General features: G+C 38.8%; 1 protein-coding gene across 3 annotated transcripts in view; it reads right to left on the bottom strand.

Annotated features, from left to right (window-relative positions):
- Positions 1 to 23,835, bottom strand: part of DGKI (diacylglycerol kinase iota) — a 212,342-nt gene that overhangs the window by 66,449 nt on the left and 122,058 nt on the right. For all 3 annotated transcript variants that reach the window (XM_083801009.1, XM_083801007.1, XM_083801008.1), the window contains 2 exons: positions 23,368 to 23,567; positions 8,223 to 8,323 (listed from right to left, as the gene is read on the bottom strand). In XM_083801009.1, the coding sequence (XP_083657135.1) occupies positions 8,223 to 8,323; positions 23,368 to 23,567 (301 nt within the window). The remainder of the gene's footprint in view (positions 1 to 8,222; positions 8,324 to 23,367; positions 23,568 to 23,835) is intronic.

Genomic DNA, 23,835 nt, shown 5'->3' with positions numbered 1-23,835 from the left:
TACACTTGACAGTTCCCCCACTAGCTCAAAAGGCAGGAGACTGTGTTAACTGTGGATGTTGCTCTGTGTGGAATCCACTCAATGACATAAGATGTAAATTCAGTGGTTTGGGTTTATTTTTATGCTGTTGTTTCTTTAATCCAGGCAATGACATACTCTGTTAAACAAATGTTGTTACGACTACAAAGCCAACAGCTCAAATTAGAAAAAGCCAAGATTAAAGTTGCCTATTTCAAAATGTGTGTGTATACTTATTGTGCTACTGCCTTTAATTATCTGATCACATCATATTTTTTCTTCTGTTGGACTCCGGTGTCTTTCTAATCTTTGAATACATCTGTGTATGCACACATGCATGCGTGTGTACATGAGTCAAAAAGAGAAATGTAATTTATTGTACTGTCTGGACAAAGCCCACAAGGTCTCATCCAAAAAAAAAGACCGAAAAAAAGACACAAACAATGCCTTTGGCAACTTCATCTTTGTTTTTGTCATTTCTGTTTCATTTATGTGATAAATTAGCGGGTGTTTGTTCATTGTCTTTAAAAGGAATTCAGAGAATCTGCTGAGAAGATAAGGTTTTGCAATTTACGACCTGTTAAGGGGAAGACTAAGCAAGTAGATAGTGGGGAGGGGGTGTTGGATAAACATCCTTGGTAAAACAAAGACTCTGAAATACTGCTTGCTGCTTTTGCTTTTGCTACCCTTGAACACGAGCACAACGCATGATCATTGAAAGAAACAGAACGAACTGCACAGCTTCAGAAGATTCAACAAGTCCTGACAAGCTGAAACTTGGATGCTGACAAGCCGAACTTGGATGCTATAAAACGGCGACACTGAAAAGGGAAAGTTGCGTGCTGTGGTGGAGCGGAGACTCCCCAGCCGCCCAGCGCTGTTTTGCTTGTACCTGCTTACTTAATTAATAAATTATCTTCGACCAGAAAATAGCGTGGTCTCGCTTATAACAATTTACAAACATTTATCAGTGGTTTACATCTGTAAACACCAGCATGAGAATCTAGGAGCACAGAAACAGCAGTTTCCAATATTTAACTCACTGCTGACTTCTAATCCTCTTGGTTTACCATCTTTCTAGGTGACTTTAGGCAACCCATTCAACCCTCTCAGTTTCGGATCTTACTACACCACTGTGAGAGAAAAATACATGAATTAGCTAATATCTGAACAACACACATTGAGAAAGCAAAGCTGTTAGAGCAATGTGGTGACTTTTCAGCTGAGTGAAATCTAGTAGACAGTCTTTGGGCAATGTTGCCTTTTAAAGAACCTCTACAAATAAGCCACCATGTACTCTAAGACACCTCCTGACAAGTGACCATTGGTACTTACTTTACAGGGCAAAAGAGTGGGTTTGTAGCTATGCAATGCATTCCACCTACACCCATTCATATCAAATAGCCTTCCAATCTGAGCACATTTCCTTAAGTGGCTAATCAGCCTTGTCCTGGCTTCATCTGCTAGATCAGATTTCCCTCTTTAAAATAGACACCTAGTAGAAGATCCCATGTCCTCTACATTATGAGGATTCAAGATGTAAATACCAAATCCTCAGCACTGACCTCTTATTATTTATCTTGTTGCTCAAAATCATATGAAATTCTCTCCAAATTGTATTCACCCACTATATCCCTGAGCTTTAAAGAATCAGAATACATTTCATAGATCTGGGATTCTCAAACTGTGCTAAGTACACCACCGGTATAGGGAAGCCACGTTATCTCTGTATATGTACACATCTCAAATTACTCAAAATCTTGTTAGTCCATGTACTCAATAAGAACTCATCAGATGACCCCCAAACTCTCAGATAACCTACAGAAATTGAAGGCAGTGACATATGCAACATAGATATTTGGCTAGATATAGTAGGTAAGGGACAGATTACTGGAGAAGAAATAAGAATCTGAGGTTGATGTCACATCATGTTACCCTCCATCCCTACACACACACACACACACACACACAAAGCAAGGAGGTAAAAGAGAAAGCTATTTAATTTACTGTGCCATTTTATTCCAGAGGAGATAAGGAATGGCTGGTTCTGTGTTAAAGATGGTGGTGTGAGAGACTCAGAGCTGTCACAGAGCTGAGACTTATTTCTGATACTGATGCCACTGTGGTTGAGTGTGATTCCCTCTTAGTGGTGTTGAGCTACTAAGATGGGATCTGCAGGGCTACAGTATGCAAAACATGTAAAGGGCACTAAGAACTGACAGGTTATATTAAAAAATAAAAACAAAAAATATAAAAAATAAATAAATAACATCGTGTGCATTTACTGCTGCTGGTGAGCTAATTCACCCCTCCATCTTCATGGTGTAAATCTACAGCAATGTTGCTAGGAAGGACAAAGAAGGTGTGAGGACCTCTTGAGCACTAATTAATTTATGGATGTGCTTGGTTTCAATAATTAATTTCTGCATATACTTCCATTGTCAAGAATTTCTTAGTGGAAATGGAATGGGGAAAATTGGGTATCATAAACAGAAAGATTTTGCCTTTTTAAGAACAATTGTCTTGTTCCCCCATGTTCAGACGGTTGTGCTTAGTGGTGTGGTCTAGTTGGAGGCCTGTAGCTAGTAGTGTCCCCCAGGGGTCAGTACTGGGTCCAGTATTGTTCAACTTAGTCATTAACCACAAGGATGATGGAGCAGAGTGCACCCTCAGCAAGTTTGCTGATGACACAAAGCTTGGAGGAGTGGCTGACACCCCAGAGGGCTGTGCTGCCATTCAGAGGGACCTCAACAGGCTGGAGGGTTAGGCTGAGAGGAACCTCATGAAGTTCAACAAGGGCAAGTGCAGTGTCCTGCACCTTGGTAGGAATAACCCCAAGCACTGGTACAGGCTGGAGGGTGACTTGCTGAAGTGCAGCTCTGCAGAGAGGGACATGGGAGTCCTGGTGGACAGCAGGCTGACCATGAGACAGCAGTGGGCCCTTGTGGCCAAGAAGGCCAACGGTATCCTGAGCTGCATTCAGAAGAGTGTTGCCAGCAGGTCAAGGGAGGTGATCCTCCCCCTCTACTCAGCCCTGGTGAGGCCACACCTGGAGCATTGTGTCCAGTTCTGGGCTCCCTGGTACAAGAGGAACACAGAACTACTGGAGCGAGTCCAGAGGAGGGCTACTAAGATGCTTAGAGGGCTGGAGCACCTGTCGTACGAGGACAGGCTGAGAGAGCTGGGCCTGTTTAGCCTGGAAAAGAGAGGATTGAGGGGAGACCTCATCAATGTGTATAAATATCTGAGGGGAGGGTGTCAAGAGGATGGAGCTAGTCTCTTTTCAATTGTGCCCAGCGACAGGATGAGAAGCAACAGACAAAAACTGAAGCGCAGGAAATTCCAGCTGAATATGAGAGGGCATTTCTTTACTGTGAGGGTGACAGCACTGGAACAGGTTGCCCAGAGAGGTTGCGGAGTCTCCTTCTCTGGAAATGTTCAAAACCTGCCTGGATGCCATCCTGCGCAATGTGCTCTAGGTGTGTTCCTGCTCATCAGGGGCATTGGACTAGATGATCTTCAGAGATCCCTTCCACCTTTGGCCATTTTGTGATTCTGTGATTTATAATGCTGCTTTGGATCAACTATCATATTGGGCAGGAGGAAGTGAAACTGGTGATTAGGGTGACAAGTGCTTGGGACATATAAGGAAGGTGTTAGAGTTGACAACTACGTTTGCAGCAACAAAGAACATTATAACATAAAATGAAGAGGATATATCCCTTTCCTAAGAGAGTGCATGGAAGCATTCACCCCCTCACAGAAGGATCAATAAGCATCCCTTGTACCAGCATCAATCATCGCACAGACAATACTGAGATGCTGACAGAAGAAAGAATGAAGGAGAAGAAGAACATAGGGAGAGAAGGAAGGGGAAATTCAGAAACAGTGTCTTGGTTAAATGGCAGCTGCAGTGCTAAAAAAAAATAATAATATAGAGAGCAACAGAAGAGACCAGGCTAAGAAGAGTTTTGACCTTCAGAGGACAAAACTACATTCTTTAATTGCTCAGAAGGTTTTAAAATGAGGTGTCTACCTCCAGTACAGTGAAGATTAATCTTCATGGAACAGTTTGTATGACGAGTTGTTAGATGTCAGGAAGTACAATTTCAGATGAAGCAGCTGATAGAATCAAATCAGTATTTCAAGCAAACAAGAGGAGTGAAATGTATTTACTGTGAGTTAAAGTGATCCAGATTATTACACTGATGTCAGAGCTTTCAAAACTCTATTATGTAGACATGTGACAGGCAAAAACCATAATAGCTTCTTTGCTATTGTTCCTTCAGGGATAACAGCATGAGTCGTTATTAACTGGCTTCCTTTTCCTTTTCAGATTGCTGTGGGATTCTGGTTTAGTTTTCAAAAGATCTGGGGAGGTAGAAGTGCTTTTAATTGGTGTGGGCAGAGAATGAATGGTAAGGCACAGTATTCTGGAATTAAGTTGCAGGTGTTCTGCCAAAGCCTTGACAGATATGTAAAGTGAGTCTCTTGTGAGTATCAAGAGAGACACACATGCACCTGAGAGCTATATTTGTGCTGCAGGAAGCTACCCCTCTTAAAACAGGCCTTGAAGAAATACTGCTGTAACAAGACCCAATGTGACTGCTCTTAGAATCATAGAATCACAGAATATCCTGAGTTAGAAGGGACCCACAAAGATCATTGAGTCCAACTCCTAGCTCCACACAAGACTACATAAAAATTAAACCATATGTTTGGCAACATATTGCCCAAACGAACGCTGGCAGGCTCGGTGCCATGACCACTGCCCTGGGGAGCCTGCTGCAGTGCCTGACCAACCTCTCAGTGCAAAACCTTTTCCTGACACCCAGCCTGACCCTCCCCTGTCCCAGCTCCGTGCTGTTCCCTCAGGTCCTGTCGCTGTCCCCAGAGAGCAGAGCTCAGCGCCTGCCCCTCCACTCCCCTTGTGAGGAAGCTGCAGGCCGCCATGAGGCCTCCCCTCAGCCTGCTCTGCTCTGGGATGAACAATCCAGGTGACCTCAGCTGCTCCTCATACACCTTACTCTCTAGATGCTTCACCATCTCCATAGTCCTCCTTTGGATGCTAATAGTTTTATGTCCTTCTTATGTTGGGGCACCCATAACTGCACACAGTAGTAAAGGTGAGGCTGCACCAGTGCAGAGCAGAACAGGACAATCCCTTCCCTCAACCAGTTAGCAGTGCTGTGCCTGATGCACCCCAGAATGTGCTTGGCCCTTTTGTCTGCCAGGGCACACTGCTGACTCCTATTCAACTTGACATCAAACACAGCCCCCAGATCCCTTTCCATGAGGCTGCTCTCCAGTCTCTCATGCCCCAGTCTGTACATATACCCACTGTTGCCCCATCCCAGGTACAGAATCTGGCAGTTACTCTTGTAAAACTTCTTACTGTTGGTGATTGTCAAGCCCTCTAATTTGTTGAGTGCTCTCTGCAAGGTCTCTCTACCCTCAGGGAAGTCAACAGCTCCTCCTAACTTAGTATCATCCTCATTGTATTTTGCTAGTGCACAAATATTATCTGTTTTAATTTTTGATTAAGACTGGCAAAATTTCAATCATTAACTTGTTATGGTCATTTATTTTGGACAGCAAAACTCTTTCTCCTCAACCCACCCTGCCCATTATAGACTCCTAGGTAAAGAATGAGAGTTACTTCTTATGCCTCAGCACTCCCTCTTCCTCCTCTAACCAAATAATTTCTAGTGGCAATGCTCCATGAAAAGGTTTGCTGATGAGGACTGAGACAGCATGCTTATTCCATAGACGTGTTTAGTAAATGATAGGGACAGGCAGGCAGTGATCTATAGACTTCCCATCAGAAAGCCATTTAATATGTATCCAATTATCTATGTCAGAAATACAATTAAAATGGCTATCTGCTCTTCTTAAAAGGAACATTTATGTGATTTTCCAGCTTCCTTCCTCAAAAACTGAGGTTGTGCAGTCCTCTAGTATAATGATTCAGCTTGATGTCTGACTACATCTCAGTTCCCAGAGGAGATACAAGCATTTTGCAGTAAGTCACAGGGAAGCTGGGATCTTAGTTCTAGAACCACAGGGATTTTCCATTTTTCTGCTTCATGGAATTCAAGGAGCTGGATGAAATTCAAGGAGTTCATATTTTAAACAGTTTGATTTCTGACTGTTTAGAGAGTGCTTCTCTTCCCATACAGGATTTTCTTCAGCCATAGTTAGCATTAGCTAGGAATCTTCAAATCAAGATCAGCCTCCTGTAAACTTGTTAGTCCAGCCTTTAGGTTGAACAATTCTGATAGGACACGATAGGATTTATGTCCAGAAAAACAGACTGATGACTATCAGTGTATGCTGTGAATTGTGTGTCCTTATACAGGGCTTTCCTAATATCTGCAGAGGGTAAGGTGAGATATATTTTCTGATTTTTTTTTTGTAGGCTGGTGGGGATATTATTTGCTTTCTGATATTTTAATGTGAAAACAGTAATACGTAATAATCATTGAGACGGGTAAAGAAGGACAGACGGGAAAAACAACTTCATGAACAGAGTCAGGGAAGAATACTCTAGCCCAGCTATATTATATTATCAATCTGATCACACACGAATTTGAAAAAGATACAAAAGGACCCCCCTGAAGATGGTCTGCCAATGTATGAAAGCAACCATTTTAACTTTTGGTGTGCAAACATCTACTTTTTGAATAAAAACCTCTTAAGCACATGATCAGCAAGTGATCAAATGTGTGTATAGTCTAAAACCAAATTTGAAAGCAGCTAGATCATTCTCTGGACTTTTTCTTTTTAAAAATGTTATCATTATGGTTTTTGAAGGTGACAAATAACAAATACTTATTTACAGTTGCAGTGACAACAGTGTAAAAGGTTGTATAACTCCTGTCAGACCACATAAATGGCTCTTAAGATCTATTTAATAAATACTAAATAAACAAAATTTACATCTGTAGTGAGTTGGATGAGAATAGTTGTCCTCAGCTGGAAAGGCATAGGAAGAACCACCAAAGGAACCAGACTGTTTCCAACAGGATTGAAAACACATCTATCCAACATGGCCCTAAGGATACTCAAGGTCAAACTCTCAACTTAAACCTGAAAGAAATTCTTCTCCAGTGAGCCATAATACTCTTCTTGTTATTATTCCTCTCAGTCCAGAGATGAAGGCTTAGATTGCTTTAATTATGGCTCAAATGTACTAACAAACTTCAGAAAAGGCTGTCAGAACCTCCATTAAAATTCAAACCATTTCAGTTCTTTTGTTGGATGGAGAGCAGATGAAATGAGAGAAGAATAAGGAGGGGTGGAACTGGAGGGGTGAAAGTGAAGCAGTTTAACTATCTTCCAACAGTAAGATAAGTAAACCAATTAAAAGGAGTGTCATCCTGTAATTACCAGAGCACTCTATATTACAGAGGGAGCTGAAGCTTTGTTACACAACAAACAGTCATCCTTGTAATTTAATATGAATAATGAGCCAGATGCATGAACAAGACTCTATTAAATTGTTATCACAAGCAGACGTGTCCCTCATTGATTAATGACTGTGTGTCACCAAGGAAAGGAACTCCATTTCTAAGCATGGATCATCATCATCAGTGTTGCCAACGCAACCGTCTGTCTGCTTTTGACTTACCCCTGAATGTGGCAATTAAACCATTACATGAGGAAACAAAACAGTGATTATTTTCTTACGTGCAAAACTGAAGGCTCTTAAAGAGTAAGGGAAACCAGATTTGCTTCTCAAGATAAATGCACCTGTGCCAAACCCATGTTCAAGATCAGACTGCTCTTGCAATATGAAATTAATCATGGTCATTCATTAAGTTTCAAATTTGGTACTAATCATAAAACCTTAATAAGTTTCATATGCTAGGAGAAACCCAGTAGAATCAACAGAGAGACGCAAATAAAATAAGAGGTATGAAAAACACTTATTTTACAGCAAATGAAATCAACTTGCAGAAGGCATAGTTAAGTAAGAAAACACATGAATTCTCTGTGTATGCCCTTTATACAGGCAGTATTTATATAGACAGAATGTATATATGCATATGCACAGATCGATAGATGAACATATAGTCCACATAGGACTCACTCAAAATGTGTGCTTGACCCTGTTTTGTTTTTGTTTTGTTGTTACTGCTAATATAAGATCTATACAGAATGCTCTACCAAAAGCAGCTACAACCTAGCTTCTTCCAACTTACAAGCTTCACGCAGTTTTTCCTTGTCATAAAGTAGCCCCTCATATTCTTGCAAATTAATCCGGTTCACTCTGATCCGCAGGCGATCTGGGATGGAATGAGGACTGTAAGAAAAGAAGAAAATTTCTTAGACAAGGTTTTCCATGGAAGAACAAAGAGAAAAATAAGATATGAAGAGATTTTAATCTTCTGTGAAAGAAGAATAAGAGCAAGCCTCTTCTAAACTGGGCCAGTTCCTCCCAGGCCCATCACTGTGTTTGTACAAGATTAGGACTACCCACCGTACAAAATACCTGTTACATCCTAAATGACAAGCAAGATCAAGAAGCCCATTTGCTGGCTGTGTGGTCTGGAATTGCACGGGCTTTTCCGAGCTCTTCAGTCTCTACATAAATAGCCCTCCCTGCTGCAATCTGCCTTTTTGCACATCTCTACAGACCTATTAAAGTCAGTAAATCCATGAAGCTTTGATTCAGGATGCAGATGATTTCTTGGGACATCTCTCAGGACAATTATTTCTCTGTCCATGAGACCATCCACCCAGATCTTCAGAAGATCCTGTTTCAGCAGCTCTGTCCTGGGGAGCAGGCAACAAATGTTGCCAAGAACTGGATTTCTAAAGTAGAGTCCCATACACAAACTACAAGGGGACTTAAAAAAAAAAAAGATACCTCTTTTCTACTGATTTAGATGATTTAGATGCCTCAGCTGCCTGCATACTTTTGAAATTGCCCATGGGTTCCCATCTATAAATTTGAGTGCCCATATGTTGACAGAAAGTTGTTCTGAAGAGCTTTGTTTTGTTTTCATATTTCATCTTGCTGTTACTACTTGATTTTTTTAACCAAATGCTATGTAAATTAACTTAATCACATTTGCATTTTACAATTCTAAAGAGAGAAAGATAGCTTCTGTATTATAATTCATATATCAAAAGTCTGTCCTGGCAGGTCTGTCCCATTTAAAAGTAGATTCTTCATTTAGTGCTTCCACTGAAAGACTATTTCACTATGTTTTATTTTAGTTAATGACAGAACACCTAACATACACACAGCCTTTTAAAAGTTAGCATTCTATGCACTGTCATAGACAGAGTTACTGTTCCCTTTGTTTCAGTTTTAAAATATTTGACCTACAGCATTTGCACTTCTAGTTTAAATACCAATGAGCACAATCCACATTTTTTTTTCCTTTTTAAGCGAGCCATTTTCTTTTTGGCCTGAAAATACTGCAGATCTAACACACAGTTTGTAACCATCTCTTGGTAAAGATTTTTTTACCACTGAGATGGTAATTAGCAAATATTTCAGACTTTTCTTAACTGCATACTTTTTGTCTGTCACTTATGGACAGCTCTGTCACACAGGGGCAGATGAAAGTAAAGATTAAAAATCAAATCCCAGTATAAAAAAAAAAGCTCTACTGGCACAAGTGCTCTCAGCCTAAAAAGTGATAAAGGATAATGAATTCAGGGTGCCTTGATAATTGAAGTGTAAGACAACATGTTACAAAGAGCTGCACTCCTTCTGTTCTGAACAGGAGTTTCTGTATTAAAAATGAAAATAACCCGAAGATACATGGAAGATAACTTAGAAATCAGTAATCCTTAATAGTAGCTCTAAGACTGATGCACCCAGCAGCACATAGGCTGCCCAATGTGTTTCATTTGCTGTATGATGGGGACTGTTGTGTAAAAGCGCCCCAAGATATAGGCTCATATATAGGTTCATATTTAAGGTAAGCTTTTGCAGTTTGCTTGACAGACACCTGGGATGGTAACTTCCAGCAGAGCTTCAGGGGGCAGCCTGCTAACTCAGGTGCCATTATATTATCCTACAGATCTGTGTTCTCCACGTGCAGACTCTAAAGCTGGCTCAGCAACCCAGGGAATATTATCACACGCAAGCTGGACAGAAAGGTATGTAGATGGAAGAAGACTAAATGCAGTGAGTCTGACACTTTTTTTTTTTCTCAAAAATAACTTTAATGTCACACTGCTGGATCAGAAATGAACATAGTCTGAGGAACTGTGTTCCTTCCCTTCCAAATTATACAAAATGCAAGTTTCAGAAATAAAAATCATGGGGGATTTTATTTTTAGCCAAGAAAAGATAAGAAAATGTTTAAGTCAGGAAACATAGAAATTTAACTGCATAGTCTTTGTCTGCGGGGAAAAAAAAATAATTCATTGCACTTAGTAAGGTTCATGAAAATTACAGACTGACAGCCTTGAAAAGTGAAATCTTTTATGCACTGGTACAACATGAGAAGAAGCTATGCTGCTGCTACCACATATTATTATGAAGGTAGCTCAGTCTTCCAGCAGATACGTTTATAACCTGGGGATTATCGGTAGGTTTGGAGGAGTGACTGGTTATGAATCACCTCTTCTTTGAGCTCAGCTGGGAAGAAACAGGGTGGAGAGACAGGAGAACTCAGCAATGTCTTATTTCTCCTGTAACACTCAACCACGCTATGAAGACAGACATCATTCTTGTTATGCCCTGAATTAAGCCAAGTGTAAACCCAAACCAAAAATTGTCTCAAACTGCTGTTTTGTCTGAAACCAGAACCAAATCTATATTATTCTTCTGAAGTCTGGACTACCCAAACTGGAACTGTACTGAAAAAAAAAGAAAAAAAACCACGCCTTCCAATCCCCAGTGAAAAATAAGCATTTTACCAAAAGCTCTTACCCAAGTAGGACTTCCTTAGCCCCGGACTGGTGATGTTTGCACTCCAAACCAGAACCATGCCATATCTGTTCCCTACTCACCCTTTTCCATTTCTTCCTTGCTACACATCTCATTAGTGTGTAATGTTCAGGCCTCCCACTTCCACTCTGTGACCCCAGCACTGCTCTCCACACCAGAGGGAAAACACTTCAGTACAGGTTTAGTTCACAACGTAAGCTGCAATTGTAACTCCTAAGAGATCACTTACTCCTTTTTCTCCTTGATTAATCCTTTTTGATCACACATAGTAGATATCTGACTGATATTTGTCCTTCTACCATATGTTGTTTCCCACCAGTCTGGTTCATCCAGCACCTGCTGGCGTTCTTCACTTTGAGTGATGATTTTTTTTTAATGTGTTTTTGTGTCTCTGCAATGTCTGTGTGGGATTTACTAAGGCTGTGAAGTCTTTAGTACTTCCTACTCAAAATTTCACTTCCTCTCTTTCCACACACTGTGTCCTTTCTTGTGTTCCTTGGTGCACAGCAGGACAGGAATGTGCCGGATACAGGCAACTGTAGACAAGCTATGCTCTATTGCAAGAAATATCGGGTGAATTTCCTGGTACATCAGTGCACTGCATATCTCTGAATTAGCATCCATGATGAAGCAAGAACACTATCTTAAATGTAATGTATTACTTGAGGAGAAATAGCTCCTTTCCAGGTCAAGTGCAGGAGCATAATCAGCTGAAAAGTGTCATCAGGGTTTCCTATTTTCTTCTCCTGCTCACCACCTTTCTTCAAAGACATGGAACATTAAGATAGTACTACATAAATAAGTCGTATGTGTTGAAAGATACAACTGAACTTGCCATTTTGCCCATTTGAGAAATTCAGCTATCTTACTCATAAAAGCATAACCTCAGAAACTACAGTTTCTAGACAAAATTAGCTATTTTCAGAAACATGAGTGCTCAGAGGCCCTTTCTAAGGGGTAGAGATTGTATATACTTAGCTAAGTCCAGACACAAGTAATGCAGTCACAACTCAAATACATATAAGTACATGTATGTGTATATATGCACAAATACATACACATATGCAAAAACATTTATTCAGTGGCTTAAATCTGAACTTTTGGGTATGATTTATTTCCAAATACTCTTTTCTCCATCAGAATATAGTTGTTGGCTGACATTATACTGTCTTACTGAATTTTAGACCTATTTAAAATAGCTTTGCCTCTGAAAATTCACTCTGTGAATATTCACTCTTTGTGATATCTTACGTGTTAGAATATTGTCCTCATCAACCAGCTAATTGACTCATTCAGTCACACAACTCATGAGCTGCATACAGAGCTCTCTTAAACACAGTTGAGCAAAACACTTCCACCATAAATACTTCTGTAATCACCACAGACACTGTATAATAATCCTTACTATTATACAAATTGCACTATTCCTTTTGTTTAAACATACTGAGCATATTCAGAAACCACAAAGCTCAAGGACACAAGCGTATCTATGCAAAAGCTAATAATACAGTGCTGAATGTCACTGAAAGCAAATGTTGACATTGTATTAATAGAAACTGATGTTTCTAAATACTGCATATAATAACTTGCCCATGTGTAAGGACAGGAAGAAAAGCATTCCAGATAGAGCAGTAGAAAATTTATAAATAAATATTTACAAACTGCTGCATTGCAATTCAACCTAACATATTTAAATTTCTTGCACCTATTATTCTTCAAAATAGTGTATTACATAGTCAATGAAAAGTAATTTAAAGTACAGATGAATGAATTCCATTACTTCCTATAGAACCTGCTTAAGAACCTCGTTCCCCAAGCAGGTCAATCCACAGAATTACCTTCTAAAGGTCATATGCCCCATGGGACCATAAGTACAGATTCCGGTCAACTGAAACATTCTGTTCATTCGTGTTGATTAGCTAAAATGGTTTCCTTTAAATACAAACCTAAATATCAAAATTCTCAAAGCAGGAGCATGGATAGGCTATTTTACCATATTGAATTTTATATGATGGACTTTTGATTAACATGGACCAGAAGTGCACATTTGAGGCATTATTTAATAACAATCCAAATGAGCCTTGTAGAAAAAGCTACGCACATTAGTTCATTGAAACAAACTATAAATGATTGTATGCAGATGTTATGAAGTCTTCTCAAAATTACTCTAATTCACCCTCATCAAATATTATGTAATTTCAGTAATAAAGAATTATTTTCTTTCCTTTTCTAGCTTGCAAAGTAGCTGAAAAGTACAAGGAAATAGTATTAGTTTCTATCAAACAAATAGGATTTCATTTTTCCACAATACAGAAGATGACAGATATTGAATAATTCTTAATTTAAGGAAAATGGGATGCTTTCTGGGAGCTCTTAAAACTTGTAGACAGTCATAAAAATAGTTTTAAAAAATTAAATGTAAATAAAGCATAAAATTGTTTGCTTTAACATAAAAATGGCATAAAAATAAAAAATAGCATAAATATAAAAAATAGCATAAAAATTGTTTGCTTTAAAGCCTACTCCTCTCTGAGTAGATATTCACAGAATGGCACACCAGGGTGCACATTGGAATTGGAACCACTCTTTGTACGGGGTAGCTCTTAGAAAGTCAGTGTCATGCTGAATAAACTGTTTATAAGGTGGACTCATTTTTAACACACACACAAACCCCCATACCTGCTGCAAATTGCTTACTGTAGAAGTATGTTTGCTTCCCTCCTACACCTGAGCCATAGCATTTCTGTAATTCTAGAAATGTTGAAAAAAATAAACAAAAAAAAACACAACAAATACCTTACAAAAATGAGAAGAGCTTTTTTTTCCCCCCATTCCATTACTTGTGGTTCTAACCCACAGAAGCAGTCGCGTGTACCTATTCTGAGACTGCGAGCTGCTCTACTTCCACTCGCCGATAAAACCTACTCAGCTTTTCCTAAAGCTGTGACTTCCTTCTCTCACCCCTATTAATCATTCAGCAACTGGCAAGAGGATACCAGCCAACTCACTTGGAGCACAGCTGTTTCTCTTAAGAAACGTGTTCCTGCATCCAGTCACCCAGGAAAGAGAACACAGGCAGAGCAAGTTTAGGTCCTGCCCTAGGCGCTCCTGCACAGCAGCTGGATAACGCTTCTGCTATGTCACCAGGCTGATTCAACCGGGAAGAGGAACTTTTAAATTATGTATGCCCTAATCCACATATTAATTATTAATAAACCCTGTGAACCATTTCTTATTTTTCGTGTCTGCGTAAAGGAAATAATGATGATGATAAAAACGGTCCAACAATTCTACAATATCCAGTGACAAATTTCTGATAGGCCTTCCAGAATACAAACCACATCAAACTACCCACATACAGCTTTTAATTTGATTAGGCAAAGAGTAAAGGAAAATAAAATCTTCTCCTGCCCCTCCCTTGCAAAAACTAAACTTTAGAAAACACCATATTCCTCTGGGGCACGTTTGCAGTGACAGATTAATAAATTGCCTATCTCCTAGAGAAGAAATAAACATGCAAAACTGATTAAATGTTCCAGTGTTTAGAACAATTGGAAAAAGGAAAATAGCAACCAGAGGAGAAAAAGAAATTAACCTTACTTTTGAGATCTCATTCACAGAGCTTGCAAATGATATATTAAAAATGTGTTTTTGACAGCTTTTCTCTGCTTAAAACATAAGTACTGGCGCAACAGACCAGAATAATCTAGCTTCTTCTAATGGACAAATTTCAATACTTCAGAAAAGTCCACTGCTATTTTAAGGCAAAGCTCTTTCTGAGCTTTTTACCAAAAATATATATATAAGTTCCACCAGGGAAAGACTTTTTTTTTTTCCTTCTGTTTGATGAGTTTTATCCCAGATAAGCCAGGTTAACCCAGTTGTACTAAACCTTTTTGCCCTTTTTTACCTCACACTTGCTCCAGCAAGAGCTCAAACATTTTGCTGTGTAAAAGCTAGACCCACCCATACACTTAAAACACTTGCCCAGGTGCCATGGTGCCATGTAGAATCCCTATCTTTGTTTTCCTTAATTTCACCAGGCTAGCTGTGGTCCTCCCATGCTTTGTGCTCCCAAGCACTGTGGATTCTCCAATAGTAATGATCCCACTAAACAGGTGCCCACTTGCTAAACAGGAAAATCTGTCAAAATAAAAATGAGACTCAATTTCTGATAATTCATTTAGCAAAGAAAAGGAAGATGTATACAAGCACTTTCATCTTTAATTATGCATTTGGAGAATAGCTCACTTTGTAACACTTTCTTCCTTTTGCCTCATTTCCCCCCGATCTTCATTAGATTCTCCTTCTATAGACAATACCCATATTCAAACCAACCCACAAAGCTGACCTCTACACACAAAAATTATTCCTTTCACCCCTTTTTTATTCACATAGCCTGCATGCCATGCATACAGACTCTCTAGGCACACCCTATTGCGATCAACTCTATTAATAAAATCTCTTTACCAATAAGGCAGTGTTTGTATTTTCATTTGTGCAGATGTTGTAATTTTTTAAAAAATCACGGTATATCCACAGTGTTTATTTTGATTGTAAAAGGACTGTACAACCTTTGTGAGTCAATTTTTAAATGGTAATTTTTTTCAGAACTTCTTTGAATTAAGCACATAATGCAGATGTACTATCATATGTATATCCTCCTCATCTCTAATGAACATCCAGCTGGAAAATGCAAGTCTTTACCTTCCTTTTAAAAGAGCCCCAGTTAAAAATTCAGCACTTGTATTTACTCATGCACCCTGTACAAACATTTCAAACACATCACACTACAGTCCCACTCTCTCTGCAACAAAGACCATATGTGCCTAATAATTTTGGCTGCTTCAAGTTCCCATGCCTACACTGCTGCAGAAAACTTGGAATTTATCTAATACAAGCTGTATCTATCTCCATGACTCTGAAGAATCCGTCATGCTGTTCAGTACTAACTATAACTCAGGCTTTTTATATATTGTTCAACAAACAAACAAAAAAAAAACGCATTTGAATCTCAAAGCCATCACAACCCAAATCGAATTTCCTTGATACGTCATGGGTTCTTATTTTAATTTGTCAGACACATTAATTGGCAGCCACAATACAGAAGCATGTTTAATCTATTTTTGTTTGTTTGTCTTTTACAGATTTTAAGATACAGAATATCTTTGACTTTCAAATTAGTTTGGGACTTATGAGTCTCTCTCTCTGTCTGCCTTATCCTGAGAACTGATATCAAATGAGATATTTAAATGAACTGTATCAAAACTTGGATGTCATTTTCCAAGGGATACCCCTCAACTTGGCAAAAATCCTCCTTCTCCCAGACTTACAGCTTGGTTAATGTTCTGTGTAAGCAATAAGGCATATCTCAAGTATTCTTAAAGGCTTGCTTAGGATACTAAATCATTGATAGAGAAGTTATTTGTATTATGTTTTTATCCTCAGCTGAGTACAGCCAATATGATACGAGGGTAAGGCACACTGAATTGGAAATCATTCCTTGTTTGCAAAATAACAAAGGAGGAACTTGCAGCTTTCTGAAATGTGACCGAATCGTTGAGGTTGGACAGGACCTCTGGAGGTCATCTTGTCCAACCACCCTGCTCAGGCAGGGACACCCAGAGCCTCTAGCCCAGGACCATGCCCAAACAGCTTTTGAGTATCTCCAATGAGCAAGACTACACGACCTCTCTGGACAGCCTGTGCCAGAGTTTGATCAACCTCACAATAAAAACACTTTTCCTTATCTTCAGATGGGACCTTCTGTGTCTTAGTTTGGACCCATTGCCTCTTGTCCTGTTGCTGGAAGCCACTGAAAAGAGCCTGGTTTCATGTTCTTTACACCCTCCCTTTAGATACTTAAAGATATTGATGAATCCCCACACCAAGCCTTCTATTCTCCAGACTGAAGAGTCACAACTCTCTCAGCCTTTCTTCATAGGACAGAGGCTCCAGTCCCTTAAACATCTTTGTCACTCTTTGTTGGGTTTCCTCCAGTATGTCCATGTCTCTTGTACTGAGGAGCCCAGAACTGGACCCAGCACTCTAGGTGTGGTATCACCAGTGCTGAGTAGAAGGTAAGGATCACCACCTTTCACCTGCTGGCCGCATTCTTCCTAACACAGCTCATGACACCATTAGGACTTCTTTGTCACAAAAGCATGTTACTGGCTCATGGTGAACTGGGTGTTCATCAGGACCTTCAGGTCCCTTTCTGCAAATCTGAGATTTGCTCTAAGTATATATATATATATATATATATATATATATATTCAATCAATTTTCCACATAATCCTTGACTGGCTGAAAATTTACATTGTCTATTGCACATACCCATTTTTTAGAACAGAGAAGTGTTGGTGTTTCGTTGTTGTTTGGTTTTGTTTTTTTTGTTTTACATAATCCATTGCTTTCTTCTATGATGAAATAAGAATTATGCTTGTAATCAAGTTTCTCTGAATATTTGGATGTATAGCTCAGCAATTTACTATTTTCCATCATGCACCTCCAAGTTATTTATTTGGTAGTCCCACTTGAAAAGATATCCAGCATAAGACTGGCAAAGCAAGAAGACAAAAGGGATGTCAATAAAAAACAAAATGTTTTGGTTTTTTTTTTTGACTGAATAGTCAGAAAGTATTTCTGAAGCCAAACTATATTGCCTGAGTTGACATATTAAGTTGGGATTTTTTTTTATTTTTTTTTTAAATTGTGCATACACAGATCTTTTCATAATAAAGCGTGTTCCCATAAAGGGGATGAATTAGAAGATACACACACATAATTGTAAAAGTGCCAATTCAACATACTTAAAAATATTAGTCTTTTCAATACTGTAGCTGCAATCTAGCAAGTTACTACATGGGACTTGCTAACAATCAAAATATTATTGAGGTGGGGGGGTGTCTCCATCTTCAACGCAGCTGCAGTCAATATCATGACACTTATCGTGCTACTCCTTTGGTAGACCAGTTTTCTGTTTTAATTTCTTATCTAGAAATGTTTTATGGCTGTGTTCATACCATGTTTTTTATTTAAACCAAAGGACAAAAGCCTGTCATCTAAACTTGTCCTGTGGGTTGTACCTGGCACTTCTCAGACGTGCCTGTCGCTATGGATTTGTCTGGCAATCTGTACTCTGGGCTGAATATAGTCACAATTACCAGACCTGCCCTGCTCACTTTCCTTAGGTACTGTGCGACTGCACCTTAACTGGCTAGACCATTGCTCCACGCCTGCCATGCTGTCTCCTGGGTTCCCATTTCCCCTTTGTTATTGGATTTTACTGGCATGTCTCCTGGTTGAACAATGCACAATGTAACAGCAACAAATTGTGGAACTTCAAAGGTAGAAAAAAGCCAGATACTCACACAGTGAAGGAGTCAGGGGGAGCTGAGACTCTCCTCAGGTCAGCAGACTGCACTTTATGGATACTATAGGCAGCAGGAAATGAGTGGCCAGGTGAAAGGCAGCACAAGTGTGGACAGACAAGGAAAAAGGAAGTAGAGAGAGAGATTGGAAAGAAAGAGCAGAAGAGAAGAAAGAAAGAGAAAGACATACAACATTTAAACAGAAACAAAAGGAATGTGTCACATAAAAGTTGAATGAGAGACATGCAGAGCTCCAAGGTCACACTAAGAAGCCAAAAGCAACAGAAGACATGCAAATGGAGAAAAACACTTCTACACAGCACTTAGGAGCTTTCTAAAGACATGAACGAGGAGGACCAATGACAAGCTAGCTATACAAAGAAGACTAGGAGCCCCAGGATATGTGTTCCACAGGCACTGAAACATTTCAAGGCAGCAGACTTTGGAAGCAAGTCCAGAAATGCAAACAAACATCAAAGCCAAGATCCAAATGGATGGAATTGTCTACAAAGACTGGTTAACTTTAGTTAACTTTTAAGAAACAAAAATACCCTTACTAGAGATTTTGTATCCACAATGAAAAATTGCAGTCTCCATTCTTCTTTCATGTACCTTAGGGAAACATGCATTTTATATAAAGTGACTCCCAGGACTGACTCTTGGTGTTTATATTCAAATGGTCCCTTTGATTTCTTCAAGGATATGGAACATCATTTTACCTATAAGCTGTTCCTTCTTCTATCTCTTCTATCATGCAGACCATTCTTCCTCAACCTGAACTAAAATCTATCCTTTGGGGTTCATACAATGATCACTAACTGAAACTTACTGAGCAGCATACTAAACTGTAGTTTCCAACTAGAAAATGATTCCTGTAAAATTGAGCCATGGCTTCTCTTGTTATTCCACACACATTTTACTTTTAATTCACAAGACCACATTCCTGGCTTGATCATAGAAAACCAAGCTCTCATGTTGTCTCTTTCACAAACTACCTTCACTAATAGAGATTAAGGAATCAGAAATCAGCTGGCAAGTCTTTTTAGAGAAGGAGAGTAAGATTATTATTATTATTATTATTATTATTATTATTATTATTATTAAAAAAAAAAAAGTCTGCTGATCTGACTGTAGCAAAAACTTGCTTTTGCTGGTACATTTAGCAAACACGATGGGGAAAACCAACAGAAGAGACATATGAGAAGAAAATAAACCTGCCTTTTTTGCCACAACCTCAGTATCTGCCTTGTTTCCATCCATAACCAAATGTCAACTGCATCACCTCATTCTTGCACCTACATTCCTTGCATCTAAAAAGGTGTTTCTGGATTGTTACACTTTATTGGTTTGTTACTTATCTCTATTTTTAATGCATTGTAGGATGACAAAGAGGTTGTGTCTGCCTTTTATGTTTGAACAGCCTCCATTAGAAACAAACTAGAACAAGCATTGTAACTGTCCACCAAGCAATGACTGTCCTCCACTGTGCTCCAACTCAAAAATTTAAAATTGTCATGAGAGTACAAACTGAAAATAGGCCATCTTCTCTTGCTCAAGAGTATGTTTATAATCTGTCATATCAACAAAACTTAACTTTCCAAAAGTAAATATTGAAAAATGAATGCTTGATGAACAATAAGAAGAATTCACTATTTGCAGCAAGTAGTCCGTAATTAATTTGAAATATTTAATATACTGAGAAAGTCATTTTTTGTTTGCAGGCAATTCAGCAGTGAAAGAAAAATTAACTAACTAAATAAAATATTAATTACCAGTAATTTGCTCAGCTCAGACAAAATTCAGCACAGCATATTTACTTGTTCCCTAGTAGCTTGAACGAAGCTATTCACTCTGTTGCTGCTGTCAACAGGAAAGGCAAGCTCCTTCAGTTCAAGTAACACCACAAAAAGAAGTGTTTTTTTTTTCCTTAATTTGATTGCATAGTCACTGTTTTAATTAATTATTTTTAACAAACTAAGAAATTTTACCCTGTTCTAAAGTGCTGCTTAATTTCCCTGACACCTTGAAAAGGTCATATTATTCAGTAACAGATAAAACAGAATCAACATAGAGGAATTTCAACCCTGAAGGGTTGTGTAGAACCATGTGAGGCAATGTCTGTGCAATTATAAGGTGATAGAAGCATAAAAGTGGGAAAATGGAGGGAACAAACATGTCAAACAAGGCCCAATCCTTTTCTGCTATATACAGGTGTCCTCTGTAGGAGCATCTACACATTTCAAAGGAGAGCAACTGAAATCAGGAAGATGGGCAACTCTTACAGTCTCAGAAGAACTATGTTTCTAAAGCCTTCTTGCTCCCAAGCAAGAAAAGGATGTAATCTCTGTTCCTTCTCAGCTACAGTAAATATGGGTTCTTCAATTTTAAAATACTATTTCTCCCCAGAAACTAGAGCACATCCACAAGGCAAATGACAAACTCACTATACTCTAAACACTCTCTCCTCAAAACTCCCAGAACAAAGAAGAACATAATAAGAAAACAGAAACAAAGGGTAAGGCATCTTAAAAACCAAATCTTTTTCCATTTATGACACTGGATTAGATAAAATTGCAAAGAGCTCTCCTACTTATTCTCCTCATCTATCAATATCCTTGTGGCCAGCAATAATAGCAACTCTGAGTTACTGTGATACATGATAATTTTATAATCACTTTCCTTGCAAGGAGCCCATGAACAGCTGCCTAATAATTGAGGGAGTAGCTCCAGACCCACTTACTAATCTCAAACATATAATATTCAGATGACAGTCTTAAGAAAAAAAATAAATATGTTCAATCAGATATAAGAATTTCTAGTAGATTTTAATGGAATGAGGAGACATTCTAGCTATCAAGTTAAGAAGTGTAGATAAACATATTTAATTGAATATTTTCTCTTGTGAAATGCTGCAATACAGCCTCATAATGAATGTACTTCTTAAAATATTAAATGCCTCCTAGAGTTTAACCTTTAACATGCCATTTACTTTTTGTCACACTAGAATAAGTAATTCCTATCTCTCATTCCCCTTCCACACTTGAGAGCAACGTACATAACACACATATATAGATATATACACACCATGAGGTTCACACCATGAGGCTGAAACTAAAATAGTCAACAGATCATTTGTATTTTTCCAGAACACAGGTCTACAGAGAAGCATCTCAGGCAAATCAAAAGACTCAGATAGCAACAAAGCATGTCATCATAACTTATCCAAGTCAAGCTAAACCAGAAAAATTATCTTCTTCACAACTGGCATACACTATGACTGTATTTCCCTATGACAGTTCAAATTCAGACATCAAAATCCAAGCCTAGCCATGCTAATTATCAGATCAAATTATCAGATCAAAATACCAGGAATTTTCTTTTTTCATTTGCATTAGCTTCCATTGGTGTAGAAAGAGATGCCTCAGGATTGCTCTCTGCCCAATTTTAGCTTTCACAAATGATTGAGCTGTAGTGGCTGGATGAAATCAGGCATCACTGCTCACAGGCTATTCTTTACTCTTCAAGAGCGATGAGTATGCCTTATGCATTTTCCTGACAAACAGGAATTGCACATTACAGACACGAGGGTCTACTGAAGCTTAAAGCATCAGTCTCGGTAAGAGAACACTAAGTGCTAAACTGAATAGGAAGATGTTGAAAGTAACCAAGGAGGCCTTGATTACGTGAACAGATTGACAAACAGAATAACAAGAAGCTCTGAAGGGTTGAAGACAAAGTTTGAAGAGAAACAATATCTTTCACTACATGACACAGACCGAAAACACAGACAACCTTTAAAATACCTAAAGAGAAAAAGGTGTGTCTGAGACCTTGTTGGCTTTTTCCAACTAGATTAGTCTAATGAAAGACATTATTTCTCTTCACAAGTGTTTCCTCACTTATTCCCTGACACAGTAACACCTGCAACAACAAAATCTCTCACCCAGATCCCCAGAAAAGTGAAATCTTCAGTGCATGGATGCATAAATGAACTGCATATCCTTCATAACTTAAAACTTTTAGGTCCGTACCTCTCTATATAATGGACAGACTGTTTTGCATCACTTCAAAACTTGATGAAAAACAGCAAAGGCACTTATCCCTCATTTTTAGCACAAATGAAGACCTCCTGTATGAAAAGTATAAAAATTAGGTCTACAAAAATAACCTGAGTTATTTTATTGAGTGAACATTTTCATAGGTTAAAATGAAAATATCTTTCTTCTATTAAAATATTTCTGTAATACAAATAAATTTTAATTATGAAAAGGAAAGTTAGTCTTGTATTTTCTTCTTTGTGTGTTCCTGGTTTCCAATTGTTTTTGCTTTTCTCTGTTCATCTTTACACTACTTGTGCTACCTCCATCTCATGCTATGTATTCTTATTTTCTGATCATCATTCCTTACTCTTCCCCTAGTTGCTGGTTCCTTAATCCACCAATCTAATCTTCAATAGTACAATCTACTGCCATTGAGCACAGGAGACTAGAAGAAGAGTTCTTACTTTTAGCTAAGTCGCACTGGATTTTCTCGTTTGGGTTTCTATACTGGAGATTCCCTATAAAAGTGCAAAAATCCCTTTCCAGGACTCCAGGACTCTCTCCTTTAGCAGTCCCAGGCAGCACGCTCCCACAGTACAGACTGCAAGATGTCCTCAGTAGCTCGTTTGTGGCAATTTGTTATAGTCTCTAATGGAGCTTAAAAAGCAGGCTGATAGAGCTCAGAAAACAAACCATAAGAATTTTAAGGGCAAATAGCATAGATATGCAGAGCTGCCATAAGCCAAGAGGCATACCGCTGAGCCTACACAGACATCTCTAAATATATAACTGAAAGATACAACACCTTTCTAAAAGCAAGACAGAGGAGAACCCAGAAGGTAAAAGAACAAGAGGAAGCCAGTAAATTAATTACAATACAGTAGAAAAAAAGTTCAGGAGATGTGATTGATCTTTTTTTTCTTTTTAAATGCACTGCAACTCCAGTACATGCAAAATCTATAACTGAATACACTGGCTCAAACAGGCTTCCTGGCATAGGACATGCACATATCCAACTCACTCATTCAGCAGAGGCATAGATGTTCTCCTCTTGCTTTTCTGCACCATGTTGGCTTGGTTCCTTAATGAGATCCGAATGAGCGAGGGAGCCAAACGACAAGGTTCACCATCCACTTGCATGGGGATTGACTTGTATGTTAAAAGCGTCACCTCACGGCACTGATGCAGCCTCTCTCCGTGACCACCCACTTGGAGAGCGGCCTGGAAGGGGGAGGGAGGAAGGAGAAAAATACACCTCAAAACAGATATTTGAGTCAGTTAACAAAATCCAGAATGCACTGTTTTGCTGACAGCATGAATTACACAGCATTATATGTGTAAGACGTTCTAATAAGGGACAACGGATGTACTTTGATTCAAAAATTTAAAAGGAGGACTTAATATTTTACAAAGAAAACTGGTACACAACAAGCAGGTAAATCAGGACAGGTACTAACCGTATATGCATCACGTCTCATCACCTTGTATA

The sequence above is a fragment of the Anser anser genome (assembly GCF_964211835.1).
Source record: "Anser anser genome assembly, chromosome: 1".
NCBI lineage: Eukaryota > Metazoa > Chordata > Aves > Anseriformes > Anatidae > Anser > Anser anser.
This window is presented reverse-complemented; position numbering and strand designations above follow the sequence as displayed.